Below are 17,480 nucleotides of genomic sequence, written 5' to 3' on the forward strand. Positions count from 1 at the left end.
CCAGGAAGTAGTCAGTTTACAAACTCTAAACCCTGCCAACAGGCCTTGCCTATGGAGCAAAGAGCTACAATAAAATGTTTAGCCTGCTGTAAGAGACAAGAGGTAGTTCCTTAGCACATCCAGCCTTAAGTAGGTATTAGGGTCCAAACTAATGACTGGGCTACCTTCAGAAATAGGCTACCATTAGTTGACACCCATTGTGCACAAGTCCATGGGGCCGGACAAGTTGCATCCGAGAGTGCTAAAGGAATTGGCGGATGTGATTGCAGAGCCATTGGCCATAATCTTTGAAAACTCGTGGTGAACGGGGGAAGTCCCAGATGACTGGAAAAAGGCTAATGTAGTGCCAATCTTTAAAAAAGGGAAGAAGGAGGATCCTGGGAACTACAGGCCAGTCAGCCTCACCTCAGTGCCCGGAAAAATCATGGAGCAGGTCCTCAAGGAATCAATCCTGAAGCACTTACACGAGAGGAAAGTGATCAGGAACAGTCAGCATGGATTCACCAAGGGAAGGTCATGCCTGACTAATCTAATCGTCTTCTATGATGAGATTACTGATTCTGTGGATGAAGGGAAAGCAGTGGATGTATTGTTTCTTGACTTTAGCAAAGCTTTTGACACGGTCTCCCACAGTATTCTTGTCAGCAAGTTAAAGAAGTATGGGCTGGATGAATGTACTATAAGGTGGGTAGACAGTTGGCTAGATTGTCGGGCTCAACGGGTAGTGATCAATGGCTCCATGTCTAGTTGGCAGCCGGTGTCAAGTGGAGTGCCCCAGGGGTCGGTCCTGGGGCCGGTTTTGTTCAATATCTTCATAAATGATCTGGAGGATGGTGTGGATTGCACTCTCAGCAAATTTGCGGATGATACTAAACTGGGAGGAGTGGTAGATAGGATACAGTGGGACCTAGACAAATTGGAGGATTGGGCCAAAAGAAACCTGATGAGGTTCAATAAGGATAAGTGCAGGGTCCTGCACTTAGGACGAAAGAACCCAATGCACAGCTACAGACTAGGGACCGAATGGCTAGGCAGCAGTTCTGCGGAAAAGGACCTAGGGGTTACAGTGGACGAGAAGCTGGATATGAGTCAGCAGTGTGCCCTTGTTGCCAAGAAGGCCAATGGCATTTTGGGATGTATAAGTAGGGGCATAGCGAGCAGATCGAGGGACGTGATCGTTCCCCTCTATTCGACATTGGTGAGGCCTCATCTGGAGTACTGTGTCCAGTTTTGGGCCCCACACTACAAGAAGGATGTGGATAAATTGGAGAGAGTCCAGCGAAGGGCAACAAAAATGATTAGGGGTCTGGAACACATGACTTATGAGGAGAGGCTGAGGGAACTGGGATTGTTTAGTCTGCAGAAGAGAAGAATGAGGGGGGATTTGATAGCTGCTTTCAACTACCTGAGAGGTGGTTCCAGAGAGGATGGTTCTAGACTATTCTCAGTGGTAGAAGAGGACAGGACAAGGAGTAATGGTCTCAAGTTGCAGTGGGGGAGGTTTAGGTTGGATATTAGGAAAAACTTTTTCACTAGGAGGGTGGTGAAACACTGGAATGCGTTACCTAGGGAGGTGGTAGAATCTCCTTCCTTGGAAGTTTTTAAGGTCAGGCTTGACAAAGCCTTGGCTGGGATGATTTGATTGGGGATTGGTCCTGCTTTGAGCAGGGGGTTGGACTAGATGACCTCCTGAGGTCCCTTCCAACCCTGATATTCTATGATTCTATGATTCTATTGTTTTGAGATGGAAGAAATTGGACAGCCAACTGCTCTCACACAACAGCTGCAGCTCATTTTCCATGGTGGATAACGAGCCATTATATTACCAGTTAAATTTGGCGTTTTATATTCAGAGTTGCCCTTTCAAAATATTTGCTGTGAAGCGGGGTCTGTCACACTGCAGCAAATTTGAAAAAAGAAAACTTTAATACAAATATCATTTCCTGATACATGTAAAATATATTGTATCCTAGGTACAAAAATTACAAACAGAAGCAGAAGAACTGAAAGTCAGATATGAAAAAGTGTTAAATGAAAACAAAATAACAGAAGCTAAAGATTTAGAGATAAGTGAGGTAAGTAGTCCACTTTAATAAACAGTATAACATGGTTTCATGGTATTTTGTAGAACAGTGAACCTCAGACTGGCCTGGGAACCACTTGCTGGTGGTTGTAAGGTGCTGGCTTTCTTGTTTTCCAGGTACTAAATTTCATAAAAAGATGCCAAAAATACATTAAATACTTCACTAACATTACTTTTCCCTGTAAGCAATTGCTGTAATCACCACAGAGTGAGAATTGCAGAGCAGGAGCAGCAGTCGTTCCCAGGACAGTGACTAGGGAAGAGGTGGTCCATAAGCTGCTCTCAATTAAGGTGTGGTCCACACTATAACAATTTGTGAACCCATCACAGAATGTTCAGATTGACTTGTTTGTTTGCTTTTAAATACTAATCAGTGGCCTAGCTTATTCCCATCCTCAAGAAAATCTGTGGAAGCTGGACAGGGAAGAAGGAAATTACTGTAAGGTTTGCTTTGCTAAGCATCCTACAAATTCTTCCTTTTGAGGGGAGCAACATTCCCAACTGTGCAGATACTATAGTTGTGCAGGAGACTAGATGACCTCTCGAGGTCCTTTCCAGTCCTATGATTCTGCATAGATCTCTGGTATCTTCTACACTCTGCTTCCTCACTCCCCGTGACTCTTCCCTGGTTCGTTGTTAGCCATGCTAGGTAGCAGAAGGTAGATCCCTTCTGCTCTTCAGTTTCTGAATTAGTAAAATTGGGATAATCTTTACCTGATTATCTGTGACTGCATATAACTTAATTGCTATATGTTTGTGGATTTCCTTTATGGTAAATATTGTTGCCCTTTTTACTGAGACACAGACAGGTGTTGGTTCGCCTGTAGGGCACCATGGTTTTAAAGATTAGGCCTGAGCCTCACAGTGAGAAGTCCTAGGTTTTTATTCTGGTTCTGAAAATAACCTGCTGTGTGACCTTCAGCAAGTCACATTCTGTTCCAACCTTCATCTGTAAAATGGGGATATGGTATTTGCCTATCTCATAACTAAACAATGTTTGAAAAGTGTTGTATGTGGCTGGTGGGCTGAGGCGGGCACTTGCCACTGCCTTCCAAAATTACACTATAATCCTCATGTTCAGAATGTCTCATCTAAAAAGCTTTTAGAGCTTTCACATGCCTCACTGTGAAAAAATTGTTACACAATGTCCCAATAAATCAGCATTTTAGGAGTGCAATACACATACAATAAATTGTTGAAAAATTTCACATTACTTTTCATTAACATTTCATTACATTTCCAGTTTCACTGAGCCTTAACTAAAATATAGGGCTGGAGGGATGAGCTTGTGCCATAATGTTAATTACATTTTTCATTATTATTTAGGGTGACCAGACAGCAAATGTGAAAAATCGGGACAGTGGGTGGGGGGTAATAGGAGCCTATAAAAGAAAAAGACCCGAAAGTCGGGACTGTCCCTATAAAATCAGGTCATCTGGTCATCCTATTATTATTGGAGGAATAACGTTATGCAAAAATGTGTGTAGAATTTTAGACATATTATGTATGTAACCATGTGGAAAACATTTGAAGATTTTTAACAATTAATTTATGGTTTTGCACCTACCTGTTTTCCCTTAATGCTACCGTGCAGGTGAGGAGCCAGATGCAGGCTCGCTTGAAGGAGTTAGAACGTGTTCGTGACTTGCTGAAAGTAGCTGAAGAGAGGCTGCAGGAGTATCAGGAAAACCTGTTGTCCTACAAAAGGAGCTATGCAGACAAATCCAAAACCATTAGGAAGCTACAGGTCCAGGTGCTTAAAGCATAACCATTTAATAGTAAAGTATCTAAACTATGGAAGAAAGTCTTGGGAGTAGTTTTGCCATCTGAGGGAACCCATATCAATGTTCTCTCAGCCACATACTTGCTTAATACAACAAAAGTTCCTTGTGCAGCAATTGTGATGCTCTTTGTGATACGGTCTGCTTACATTTTTCTGTACGTTTAGAGAAATGAAATTGCAGCTTCATTCCCTAACCGAAAATTCTTATTTACTTTTGTGTTTAGATTTTAGAGCTTTCTGATTAAAAAAAACACAACAAAACACCCTCTTCCCTTTTGAATAATTAGGTATGTTAAAAGTGAATCCCCAGCTGAATCCCAGAAAGTTTTCCTTGTTAGTGTATTGTACAGTTCTAAAGGACACCATTATATCTAATGGAGTAATTTCAATCTCTGGATTTTTTTCATGTAATGAAAATATTACATTTTTAAAAAATGATATTGTAATGTCTAATTCATAAGCTGGGCAATATTTGTTCAGGGAAATGACTATAAATAATAAACTTCAAAGCAGTAAATTATATCCTTTCTATTTTACAAGTTATATTGTATTTTACGTATAAATGTACTAAAAAGGACACGTCAGACTTCTAAAAAAGATGATTTCAAGTAATTTTTAGAGTTTTTTAATCACTGTTGTTTGTAGTACTAATTAAGGGCCTGAACATGTTTTTCCTCCTGTTTTTTATATACATTTCATTTTTCAAAGATTGTTTTTCTCTCCGTGTTCAGAATAAAAACTTACAGTTTTTTATTTTAAATTTAAATTTATGTGACAGACCATATATCTTTTTTGTGGACTAGAATAATCTGTGACAGCAGAGCTCTGGGAAGTGTTGGAATTAATGGGGAAAACCAGAAAAGGTCTCCTAAAACTTATTGACAGGTAGTCAGTGGCAAAAGTTCCGATGACGCCATTAGAAACAGAATGAGGTCCCATGTGCTATTTTTGTGGTCCCTATAAAAATACAAGCTCTGGATTTTATGTTAAATTTCTTGGAAAGGTCATCTTTATAGATCTAGAACCAGCTTCTGCTCTCACTTAAACCTGTCCAAGGCCTCAATTCAGGAAATCACTTAATCATGTGTTTAATGTTAAGTATGTGTTTAAAGTTAATCTAATGCTTCCATGCTTTCCTGAGTAGGGAGACTGTCCTGAATTGAGCCCTAAATGCAGAGGAACTCTGTCAGTGATGAGAACGAGGAGTACTTGTGGCACCTTCGAGACTAACAAATTTATATGAACCTAAGCTTTCGTGGGCTAAAGCCCACTTCATCAGATGCATGCAGTGGAAAATACAGTAGGAAGATACAGATATAGATTTAACATGAAAAAATGGGGGTTGCCATACCAACTCTTAACGAGACCAATCGATTAAGGTGGGCTATTATCAGCAGGAGAAAAATAACTTTTGTAGTGATAATCAGGATGGCCCATTTCTAACAGTAGGCAAGAAGGTGTGAGTAACAGTAGAGGGAAAATTAGCACGAGGAAATAGTTCTTAGTTAGTGTAATGGCTCATCTACTCCCAGTCTTTATTCAAGCCTAATTTAATGGTGTCCACCTTAATTGATTGGTCTCGTTAAGAGTTGGTATGGCAACCCCCATTTTTTCACGTGTTGTATGTGTATGTATATATATATATCTTCCTACTGTATCTTCCACTGCATGCATCTGATGACGTGGGCTTTAGCCCACGAAAGCTTATGCTCAAATAAATTTGTTAGTCTCTAAGGTGCCACAAGTACTCCTCCTTCTTTCTGCTGATACAGACTAACACGGCTACCACTCTGAAAGCTATCAGTGATGTTTCTCAAGGTTTTCACTGTGTACCTGTAATCAGAATCTGATCACTAATTTGTCAACAAGACATTTAAATTCAAATCAGTATTTTTCTTCTATTAGATCTGGTTATAGTCTAATATATATAGTTAAAGTCTGGTATATATGTTTGCAAAGTTTATTGCTCTTTTCAAAATAAATGATTTGGTGCTTTAAAAAATCCATCAGACAGCACTTCTAAGCTGCTCCTGCATAACAACAGTTGTACATGTAGGAAAATGGTAAGGAAACAAATATCATTATCAAGCTTCCAAGCACTTTTTATATACTGTGAGGACAAAATAATTTTAAAATGGAGAAAAAAGCTTTATGAGCCAGATTTTGCACTGATTTAAACCGGTTCAACTAAATGCATTAGGTTGCAGGGTGTAAGCCAGCCCTAAATTCATGCCTTAACAAGTCTTTAGCTTATATTATAGTCTGCTACATTAGTTGTATTTTATTTGCTTCAGATATAGGCCAAATACTGCTTGCCATGGTGATGAAGTAGGCCCACTGATTTTAATAGGATAGCTTGAATAAGGCAAGCTTGATTTGGCTTAAAATGTCCTGTGCAAATCTCCATTAAACAGAATGGAAACATCATTTTCACAGATGGATGACAACAGGTTCTTGAGAAACCATTCTTTGGAAGAGGAAAATTGTAACATTAAGAAGAAATATGAATATCTTAAAAGGTAAATGTGATATCTGACTAGTACTCACTTTTACATTTTTCTCCTCTTCATCAAATTTCATGTGTGTATCTGTTTTGCATAAAGACAGCTAGAAAAGATGGAAGTACAAAATGAAGAACTTGCACATCAGCTGACAAACCAAGAGGAGAGTCTTCAGCAGAGTGAATTGCAGCTTAAAGAGAAATTAGCAGAATATGATGCTTTAGCCAGACAGTTGGAGGCTGCTTTGGAAGAAGGCAGAAAAAAGGTATATATGGTGTAATATGTTTCTAAATTTGATTGCAGTTTTTCCCATTTTCAAATAAAGAAAAACCTGGAAAAGAACAATGGGCTTGAGGAGGTGTGATGGTCAGACAAATCAAGAAAGGTAGATCATTCCATATGTAGGGGGCCGTGTGGAAAAATAGGTCAGTGGGAGTTTGCCTGAATAAATACAAAGAACTTTGGATTTCCTAACCCTGTTGAAACTGATGGCAAAACTCCCATTGACTTCAATGGGGCCGGGATTTTGTCCATCTTTATACAAAGGAATTCTTTACTTCAAACAACATGAAGAGCTTCAACCATCCAATATTTAAATGTGCAGAAGTGACAGAGTTTCTGATCAAAAGCTTTAGCTTGCCTTTTTTCATTTTCCTTTTGAATGTGCAGCCCACTAGGACTTTGATACTGAGTCTTTCTAATGTTAGAAGAGGGCTTTCCACACACAAAATGTACAAGTTTTTGTGTGGTCATGAACAGAAAAGATAGATTTCAAGCAATAAAACAAATAGGTGAAGAAGTGTTGGAACTTACATCACAAGTAACTATTGCAATACAATCAGAAAATATATATCTGAAGTGATAATGTCCCCATTAAATTACCTATAAGTAAAGTAGAACCTACAGTTGTATGATTGTTCTCATATTCTAGTAATACTGACATATTCTGAATAAGTCTCAGTTCAGGACAGATTCACAGATGAGTCAGACTTTTTTTTCCCCCCCATTAATCATTCGGACAGTATTTTCCTATGAGACAACTTATTTAATTTTAAATCAGAATGTATTCCATGTGTGCTCAAGATAATTGCTGGGGAATAGAGGGAGGATTATAACCAGCAAATATGGAAGAGACAATCAATTGTAGCATAAAATAGTTTAAAATAATTATTTGTTGTTTTGGGCTTCAAATGCAGGTCTATATGTAACTACATCTCTACCTCGATATAACATGGTCCTCGGGAGCCAAAAAATCTTACCGCGTTATAGATGAAACCACGTTATATCGAACTTGCTTTGGCTTCGAGCATTTCCGTTATTAAGTCACTTCCCACCCTGACTGACACCTCAGAACCCCCGACCCATCCAACCCCCCCGCTCCTTGTCCCCTGACTACCCCCTCCAGAGACCCCCCGCCTATAACCCCCCCTCCAGAGACCCCCACCCCCTACCCAACCCCCCTGCTCCCTGTCCCCTGACTGCCCCTACCCCTATCCACACCCCCGTCCCCTGACAGGCCCCCCGGGACTCCCACGCCCTATCCAATGCCCCCTGTTCCCTATCCCTTGACCGCCCCACCCCCAGAACCTCCGAACCATCCAACCCCCTCTGCCCCTTATCCAACCCCTCAGCCCCAGCCCGGCACCCTTAACATGCCGTTTAGAGCAGCGTGTCGGAGCCAGACGCGCTGATCTGCCAGAGCACACAGACCCACACCCCAGAGCACTGCTTTACTGTGTTAGATCTGAATTTGTGTTCTATTGGGTCGCGTTATATTGGGGTAGAGGTGTATATAGCTTTTTGTTCTTTCATTACATCACAGGAGTCTGAAGTGGTGGAAAAAAATTCATCCAAGGAGAGAGCTCTTCAGACAAAAATATTGGCTCTGGAAACTGAATTGAGAGAGAGACGAGAGGAGCAAAAGCGACTTGTCTGCAAATTAAACAATGTGAGTATCTATCTCTTTCCTGACAGGTTTGAGAGTGGTAGCCATGTTAGTCTGTATCAGCAGAAAGAATGAGGAGTACTTGTGGCACCTTAGAGACTAACAAATTTATTTGAGCATAAGCTTTTGTGGGCCAAAGCCTACTTCATCAGATGCATGCAGTGGAAAATACAGTAGGAAGATATAGATATAACATGAAAAAATGGGGGTTGCTATACCAACTCTTAACGATACCAATCAGTTAAGGTGGGCTATTATCAGCAGGAGAAAAATAACTTTTGTAGTGATAATCAAGATGGCCCATTTCAAACAGTTGACAAGAAGGTGTGAGTAACAGTAGGGAGAAAATTAGCATGGGGAAATAGTTTTTAGTTAGTGTAATGACTCATCCACTCCCAGTCTTTATTCAAGCCTAATTTAATGGTGTCCAGTTTGCAGATTAATTCCAGTTCTGCAGTTTCTCATTGGAGTCTGTTTTTGCAGGTTTTTTTGGTGAATAATTGCGAGTTTTAGGTCTATAATTGAGTGTCCAGGGAGGTTGAAGAGTTCTCTGACTGGTTTTTGAATGTTATAATTCTTGACATCTGATTTGTGTCCATTTATTCTTTTGGGTAGAGACTGTCCAGTTTGGCCAATGTACATGGGAGAGGGGCATTGCTGGCACATGATGGCATATATCACATTGGTAGATGTGCAGGTGAATGAGCCTCTGATAGTGTGGTTGATGTGATTAATCCTATGATGGTGTCCCTTGAATAGATATGTGGACAGATTTGGCAATGGTCTTCGTTGCAAGGATAGGTTCCTGGGTTAGTGTTTTTTGTTGTGTGGTGTGTGGTTGCTGGTGAGTATTTGCTTCAGGTTGGGGGGCTGTTTGTAAGCGAGGACTGTCCTGTCTCCCAAGATCCTTGAGAGTGAGGGATCGTCCTGCAGGATAAAATCATAGAATATTAGGGTTGGAAGGGACCTAAGGAGGTCATCTAGTCCAACCCCCTGCTCAATCCCCAGTTTTTGGCCCAGAGCCCTAAACGGCCCCCTTAAGGATTGAACTCACAACCTGAGGTTTAGCAGGCCAATGCTCAAACCACTGGGCTATCCCTACCCCCCCCCCCCCCAAGGTTGTAAATCTTTGATGATGCGCTGGAGAGGTTTTAGTTGGGGGCTGAAGGTGACGGCTAGTGGCGTTCTGTTACTTTCTTTGTTAGGCCTGTCCTGTAGTAGGTGACTTCTGGGTACTCTTCTGGCTCTCAATTTGTTTCTTCACTTCAGCAGGTGGGTATTGTAGTTGTAAGAACGCTTGATAGAGATCTTGTAGGTGTTTTCTCTGTCTGAGGGGTTGGAGCAAATGCGGTTGTATCTTAGAGCTTGGCTGTAGACAATGGATCGTGTGGTGTGGTCTTTACTAACACTGATCATAAACTTCTTAGTTAATTTAATCTCTACATATGCTAAAGTATTTTAAATATATGAATATATTTCTAAATGAATTTGTACATAGTTTGGGGCAAAAAGTCAGTTCACATAATTCAGTTAAGCATAAAGCTATCAGAAAGACTGCATATTTTGTGCACAGAATTATAGATGACAGGTTAGGAAAAGATCTCTAGGATAGTTAATCCATCTTCCTACATTAGTGCAGGATTGTCTACTCTGCTAAGACCCCTTAGTAACCTCCCTTAGGGCTACTCCTTATTCTAAAGGCTCACCTGGGCACAAACAAATTGGTAGCAAGTCCATACCTACTTAGTGAAGTGGATAAATATATTTCTGAGCTGGTAAAAGAATCTGATCTTACCAGGAATCTGTGCAAAAATTTTCAAACATGAGTGCTTAAAGTTAGGCACCCATAGCCTTATATAGGAATCTAAATAAGTGCCCTGATTTTCAAAGGTTTCAAGCACTTGCAGATCCTAGGTGTGGCACATTGGTACTTACCCTATCAGGGCCCCATTTCAAGAAGGTATTGTGGGCTTGGCACCTTTTGAAAGTCAGGCTAGCTATTTAGGTGCCAAAGTATGAATTTAGGTGGAGATTTTCAAAGCAGTCTTGGGGATTTCAACACATTTTCCATTATTGTTAATGGAAGGCATGTCTAAATCCTCTACTCTTTGAAAATTGCATCCCAGGTGCTTAACTTTAGGTATCCAAATAGAAAATGTTGGCCCTTGAGTTCATGGCATCTGGCTAGAGACAACAGTACACAAAGAGATACATAAGTTTTCAGAGACCCGGGGCCTGATTCTGACCCTGCAGTACATCAGGTTTAACTTAACTGTAGTCGTTAGATACACTAGTGTAAAAGTGGTGTCAAATCAGAATTGGGCCTTTGGTGTCCTTTCATTTAGGTCTACTTCAGACAGATGTTCAGAGCAAACTTTTACTACTACAAGCAGAATGGATTGTCTTGTCTTTTTTCCCCCCAGAGTTCAGTAAAGTTGGAGATTGAATTGGACTGTGTCTAATTAATCATATTTATTAAATCTTTTGCTTAGAAAGAAATTATTCTCTCTGACTGATTAATTTGTATGATTAAAAATCTCAAGTAACCTTTGGTCAGAGAAGGGGAGGTCGAAGCTCTCCTGAAAGAGATGTTTCTTATCTCTGAGAAGAATGTTGATGAAATGGTATTTTCGGCCAACGGCCACATAAACACCACAAAGGTAACAAACATTTCCCCCTTAATTTAAAAAAAAATTCATTTTTCTCTCATATCCTTCATGAGATGGATGAACATTACATAAATCTTCATAGACATTTTTTTTGTGCAGGGCGGGGGGAAGAGATGAATTCCAGCTAAATTGAAGGTGGTATATGGTCAAAAGGAACTCTGGCTACACCTGATCACCTAGAGCCAGGGATACTTCTTACATTCTGAACTGGTCTTTTTCTCCTTCTAGCATGAACTCTGGTTTAAGATTCACAGGACGTTTTTTAAACTCTCTAGAAGCTTGTGCGGGGGGGAGCCCAAAACTGATGGCCATTATCACATAATTAAAGACACATCAAAACAATTCTAATAAAATAAAAAACAATTTACAATGGATAGAAATGATACAATAAGAATGGAAAGGCACATTGCTGACAAAGATAAGCAGTATTGCAGGGAAAATTTAGTTTCTTATGCTACTTTGGATATTTCTGTGAAGTCTGTTAGAGATTTCCAAGTTTGAGACAGAGAACAAAGTTAGCTTTTTTTTTGGCTCCCTGTTCATCCTTGTGTAGTCAGGGTCAAGATGAAGGTAGTTAGGGCTCAGCAAGGGGGGTCTGGGTGTGGGGGGATAGGGTTTGGCGGCAGGGTCTGAGCAAGGGGATCCAGGTGTTGGGGGAGTGGGGCTTGGTGGAGTGCAGGTCCAGGTGTAGGGGGGGCTCATCAAGGTGGGGTTTAAGTGTAGAGGGGTCTCAGCGGGGGTGGGGTCTGGGTACAGGGTTGGGAGTCCGGAGCCAGGGAGGAGGGGCTCGGTATGTGAGCCAGATAGGGGAGGAGTGGGGCTTGGCAGGGAAATCTGGGTATGGGGGGTCTGGATGCATGGGAGTTGCATGGATGGGGGAGCAGCTCCCTGTACAATCACCCCTCCCCCCATGGCTGAGGAGTGATGGGGGCAGGAAGCCAGAGGGTGGAGCTTTCTATAGCTGGGGGAGGTTCCTATCTGACCTGGACATGGCTTCTCCTTGGGAGGAAGAGTAAGTCCCGTCCTCCCCCAGCCCAGCCAAGGCTAGCAGCTAAGCCCGGCTCTGGTAGGAGCCAATGGCCAGTAGGTCCCCAAATACCCCCTCCCAGCAGCGATTTACCTCTCCGCCAGCTACTCCAGGCACCCAAAACGACACACCTGGGCTGCTGGGGAGGGGTGCATGACTGTTCTTGCGGCTTCCCTATCAGAAGTCATTTTTCTGCACGGAAGCAAAGAAATCTGTTGGGTACATGAATTCTGTGCACGTGCAGTGGCGGAGAATTCCCCCCCAGGAGTAATGTTGACTCTTTGCTGGCTCTTTGAGGGCTGGATTCTTGAGAGTTTAAGATTTTTCTGTGGAAGCTGCTAATCCTGTCATGGCTACAGGGCAAGCTGCACCTTTAACTTATTTTAGTTCCTCTCAAATACACCCTTTAGGTGACAGGTCTGGCTTTCTGCACCTCGCTCCAGGTAGAACCACTTGGTCCAACAATTCCTAAACTGGATCTCTGGGCTGCAACCCCTTTTTACCAAGCATAGTAATCACACAGGCCCAACTCGCTTTTGGTACCTGTAAGAGGTTTCCTTCAGGGAAATGTAGTAATGTAAGTTTGCAGTGACATAGAAAGTGTCTTCCAAATGAAGCATTATTTGTTTGTTCCTCAAAAGTACAAAGCACTAGAATACAGGGTAGAAACAATAAAAGACCTACACTCATGAGTCTTACTTACAAAGGCTGCCAAGGAAAGTTTAAGGTACAAATACTAATCAGCCCAGCTAACTCCCTCCCTGGCAGGGAGAAGCAGCCTGCCCTGCACAGCATCTCTGTCTCTTGGTGTGGGTCTTGGTGTCAGCTTCAGTCTGCTGACACCCTTTTCTACCTGTGGCAGGGTGCTGCCACAGAAGCCCTTAATCAGCTCCTGCTACTACAGCCCCAATACATTCTCCCTGATTGGGGCTGGGTGAACCTCCCTATCTTTGCCTGATAACTGACCACACTTGCTAGCCTCATTAGCAGGAGCTATAAGGCTGGAAGAAAGTGAGAGAAAAGGGGGTGGGGAGGAGATTAAGTGGGAGATCAGGCTCAGGCTCAGGCTCAGACTCAGAGGGAGTAGGAGCTTCCTACTCTGTTGCTGGCAGCACCAGGGCAGCCACACTGGCCACTGCTGGAGCGTCCCCACAGCCTGCTGCTCGGGCAGTTCTGCAGTCAGCCACACCGGCTGCTGCTGGGTAGTCCAGGGGCCAGCTGCACCAGCTGCTGCTTGGCATCCCCCAGCTGCTGGCCCTGGGGACTGCCCAACCAGTAGCTGATGCCGCTGGCCCCGCAGACGGCCTGAGCAGTGGTACCAGTGAATTTTTGTTTATGGCCCGTGACTTGTCCATTACTTTTACTAAAAATATCCATAAGCAGCTTATAGAGGCATGTATGTTATTCTTACAAAACAATGCAATAGAACCCCATTTGTCCACACCTCCATTATTTGGCTCTCCATATTAACTGAACTGGGTAGCGGGGTTTGGGTTGTCAGCCCTGCCACTTCTGGAGCAGACAGTTGGAGCCTCGCCCATTCTCCTGATTTATCCAAATTTTTGATTATGCAATGTGGCCTCAGTCCCAATTAATCAGGATTCCACTATATAGCTGATCTTCAGTGGCACTCACACTGCCCGGGTTCTGGCCACCGGTACAGGGGGCTCTGCATTTTAATTTAATTGAAGCTTCTTAAACATTTTAAAAACCTTATTTACTTTACATACAACAATAGTTTGGTTATATATTATAGACTTATAGAAAGAGACCTTCTAAAAACATTAAAATGTATTACTGGCACGCAAAACCTTAATTTAAATTGAATAAATGAAGACTTGGCACACCACTTCTGAAAGGTTGCTGACCCCTGCACTAGAATAGGGGAGTGTTTAACATTTCAAATGACTTTGTTGTTTGTTTTTTTCTTTGTTTGTTTGTTTGTGGACTCTAGTTCGTAAAGGATTTTCTATGAAGCAATGCATAATTGTTTTCCCATAGCCTTATGTTTTTACTCTCTTCTGCTTTTGTTTTCTCTTGCTGTGTATCTTTTTTTCCCAATAGCATGGAGAAATGAAGGAACAAATCTCCACCTGGTACATGGTTCAAACAGCTGAGCTGGACATTGGTCAGATTAGCCAGTGAAGTCAGTATAAGTTTACCTGAGTAAGAATTGAGGGCTATATTGACTCCTCTGCCTCAGTGGCTAGAGTAAGTGGTATCTGACAGACCTCGGCCTTGGAATGGGATCATTCTGTCCCTTTCCTGATCCCCTCTACAGGAGTCAAGGATCTATAGCTGTGAAGGCATGATCCAGAGGGGCAATTGCAGAAATAGTATCAGATCTCCTGGAAATATATAGGATTTTGGCAAGCAAATTAATGCTGAATCTGTGGGGAGCCCATGAGAGTAGTGTTGGAACTACACAGCCAAATATTCTGAGGGGCATGGGATGATTATAGAGCCAAGTGTGAAGGCACAGGGATGACCCTGTGCCACTTTGAGGCTGGAAGAAAGCATTAGTAGAATAATTCCAGGGGAACCTCCTGAGTGAGAAAAGATATCACTCCCCAACAGAGGGGGGTATATCCACCCATGGGAGAGGACCACAGATTTCAGCCCCCTACCTGAGTGTTAACAAGGAAGACATGAGTTTCTTTTGTGGCTGCTTCAAATAAGGATATTCAAGATGTTCTGTTAGCTGTTTTTATAACTTATTTCCAACATTGTCAGTGTTCCTCCTCTTCCTCCCCCCCCCCTTTGGCATTTCTATTTTGGGCAGGGTGTTCTTGTTCCCTTTTTTGTTTTTTCCCATTTTGAAAGGTACCTCTAAAAATCTATCCATGATACCTATGGACGTCTTCATTTTTATGAGCCTGATCCTGCTTCTGTTGAAACCAGTGGGAGTTCTGACATTGAGGTCAATGGGAACGTAGTCAGGCCTCAAAGCATGGATTTATTACAACTCACTTAGCTTTATAAAAGAATTTGAGTCACATGACCAGAGACTTTCCCATGCATTCTAAATTATTTTATCTTGCAACTCCACTTCCAAATCTCCCACCTGGGTCTGAAACCTTTTAGATAAGGACTACAAGTCATTGCTATTATTTTTTAGCAGAATCTCTCTGATACCTTTGTATCAGGTCTGTAGTACATTTTTCAGTGGTTTTCATTCTAGAAGTATTTAGGCGCCAGTTCAAAATAAATATGAAAAGAGAATTATTTATGCCTGAGGGGAGGTTTATTCTGAACAAACACAAAATGTATACATTGCTCACCTTCTCCAGTTACATACCCATAAAATTGGGAATATATATGGAAAGGAAAAACAAAAATCAAATTGTTCTATTCCTGTTAGAATGATGCTGGAAACAGGGGAGGGCTCAAGAAGGTAATTTTTTCTCTAGCTCATTTTAACCTGATTATTTCATCTAATGTTAGAATTAAATCTAAATGTTATAATTGACTAAAAAATTTAAGAAAAATGTTATTTTAAGTAACTCACATCTGAAATCGTGTTATGATAGGCATAAAAGAGAATCCAAAAAATGGTAATTTGTTACATAAACAATAATCTGCGATTTACCGTGTATGGATCTAATAAACAAGTAAACGGTGTTATCATTCACCCTTTATTTTAAAGGGTAACATAGGCAACAAAAATCAGGCTGCATTAAAGATCAGTAACAGACGTTCTCATTAAAAAAATAAGCATGCGAGTTTTGAGTTCGTATTGGAATTAAGGTGCCACAAATGTTTAATGATGGAAATGCAAAACGTTTGACAGTTGCTGTAAAGGATATCCCAGGACTAGTGTCCTTTTTTAAGAGTATAAAGTTATACAAACAGATCAATTTGGGCTCAGGAGATATAGTGTATAGGTTCAAGCTTTTGGGATCATTTTGAAGGTCTTGCGTTTGTGTGGAGTTGGCTAAAATTTTAGGGAATGACAGACAGGGTTATAAACTTGAAGTGCTAGTCTTACTGTATTTTTATTTTGTATTTTATTTCTAACTTGCATCCCCTTTCTCTCTTTTTCTTTAGAGTGAGAAACATCAGGAAGTATGTTTGAAAGAATTAGAGCACAATCTACAAAAATCAGAAAACCAGAACCACCGCATCCACAATTATGTACAGTTCTTGAAAAACTCATATGTAACAATGTTTGGCTGATTTCTTTAATTTAGAATACTTTAAATAGCACCTGACAAGATTCTGTCCTTATTGGGTGTCCTTAACTCTCAGTGAAGTCAATGGAAGTTGAGGACACTTTGCTGGATTGAACCCTGTGTCATTAGGGCTTCATAGCAAAACTCTCACTCCCAAGTTTTTCAGAATTGAGGCTACCCTGATGTGTATACACTGTCTAATCATGTTCTGAATGTTTACATGGCATTACTAATCCGCATTTCTTGAACAATAGTGAGGGAAAAACTGCGCAATCTCCATGAAAGATATGCATTCCTGTTATTCACTGTACTTCCGTTGCTGTAAAACTCTCACTGGATTCAATTTGCATTCCAGCTACCATGATAGTAATAGAAATACTATTCTTAATACTTTGTAAGTGTAATTTATAATTGAAAGAAAATCCATTCAAATTATTATATGGAGGCACTAAATGTGGTGACAATCCTCCTGATAATGGCCCCAATTCAACAAGGTATTTAAGAATATCCCTAATATTAAGCACATTAGTAATTCATTTGAAGTCAATGGGATTACTCATGTGCCTAAAACAAACCACATGCCTAAGTACCTAGCCAAACTGGGGCCAGAATGAAGGAAAATCCTGATTATGTAAATTGGTTTTCTATAGCCATAATATAAAATATTCTTACAGAATTGTGATATAGTTTTTAAAGGATAACAGTTTCAGATAACATCTAAACATCTCAATATATAAATTTTAAATGTATATTAAATATCCTATAAATGTCCTTTTTATATAAAAATATAACTGACGTTTCTTATTTTGTTTTACATGCACATGTTTTAACTATAATCTTTTCTCAATATATAACAGACTACTAGCAATGAAATATTTATTGGTGCATCAGTGTTTTTTTTTATTATTTTGCAATTAGGTATCCATATCAACAAGCTAATGGTATATGAAGTAGTATTCTGTTGGTTTACACTCTACGTGTTTTTTTTTTTTTTTAAAGAAAACTATTTAAGTATATTTGATTATTGTGTCACGAGCACAGTACTTTCTATTACAACTTTTTGGTTGCCTGCCTTAAACTAGCACTAAATTTTCTTTTGATTAGGTTTAATATTTTCCTCCACCATTCAGAATTTACCTGTTTAGTGATACTGAACCATCATAACCTTTTTAAAAAATCATGAATGAAGAAACATCAAGATATGCAGAAGTAAAACCTTGAATCCAGTACCAAGTTTACTTTTAAAAGCCTAGCAGAGTCCAATTAAACCACATGAAGGTCACTGTAGTAAGTGTAGGCT

General features: G+C 40.7%; 1 protein-coding gene across 4 annotated transcripts in view; it reads left to right on the forward strand.

The window, feature by feature from the left end:
- The window catches only part of ODF2L (outer dense fiber of sperm tails 2 like), a 45,275-nt gene extending 28,221 nt beyond the window's left edge, over positions 1–17,054 (forward strand). Inside the window, exons 13-18 of one of the 4 annotated variants that reach the window (XM_074962243.1) lie at positions 1,974–2,075; positions 3,678–3,836; positions 6,303–6,385; positions 6,470–6,632; positions 8,190–8,315; positions 16,056–17,053. In XM_074962243.1, coding sequence (XP_074818344.1) covers positions 1,974–2,075; positions 3,678–3,836; positions 6,303–6,385; positions 6,470–6,632; positions 8,190–8,315; positions 16,056–16,184 — 762 coding nt within the window. In that variant the 3' untranslated portion in view covers positions 16,185–17,053. Of the gene's footprint in view, positions 1–1,973; positions 2,076–3,677; positions 3,837–6,302; positions 6,386–6,469; positions 6,633–8,187; positions 8,316–16,055 lie in introns of those variants that run through there. The other 3 variants (XM_074962244.1, XM_074962246.1, XM_074962247.1) reach the window with 3 other exon arrangements.
- The last annotated feature ends 426 nt before the right edge of the window (positions 17,055–17,480 follow it).

Source organism: Natator depressus, chromosome 8, assembly GCF_965152275.1.
Source record: "Natator depressus isolate rNatDep1 chromosome 8, rNatDep2.hap1, whole genome shotgun sequence".
Classification (NCBI taxonomy): Eukaryota; Metazoa; Chordata; order Testudines; family Cheloniidae; genus Natator; species Natator depressus.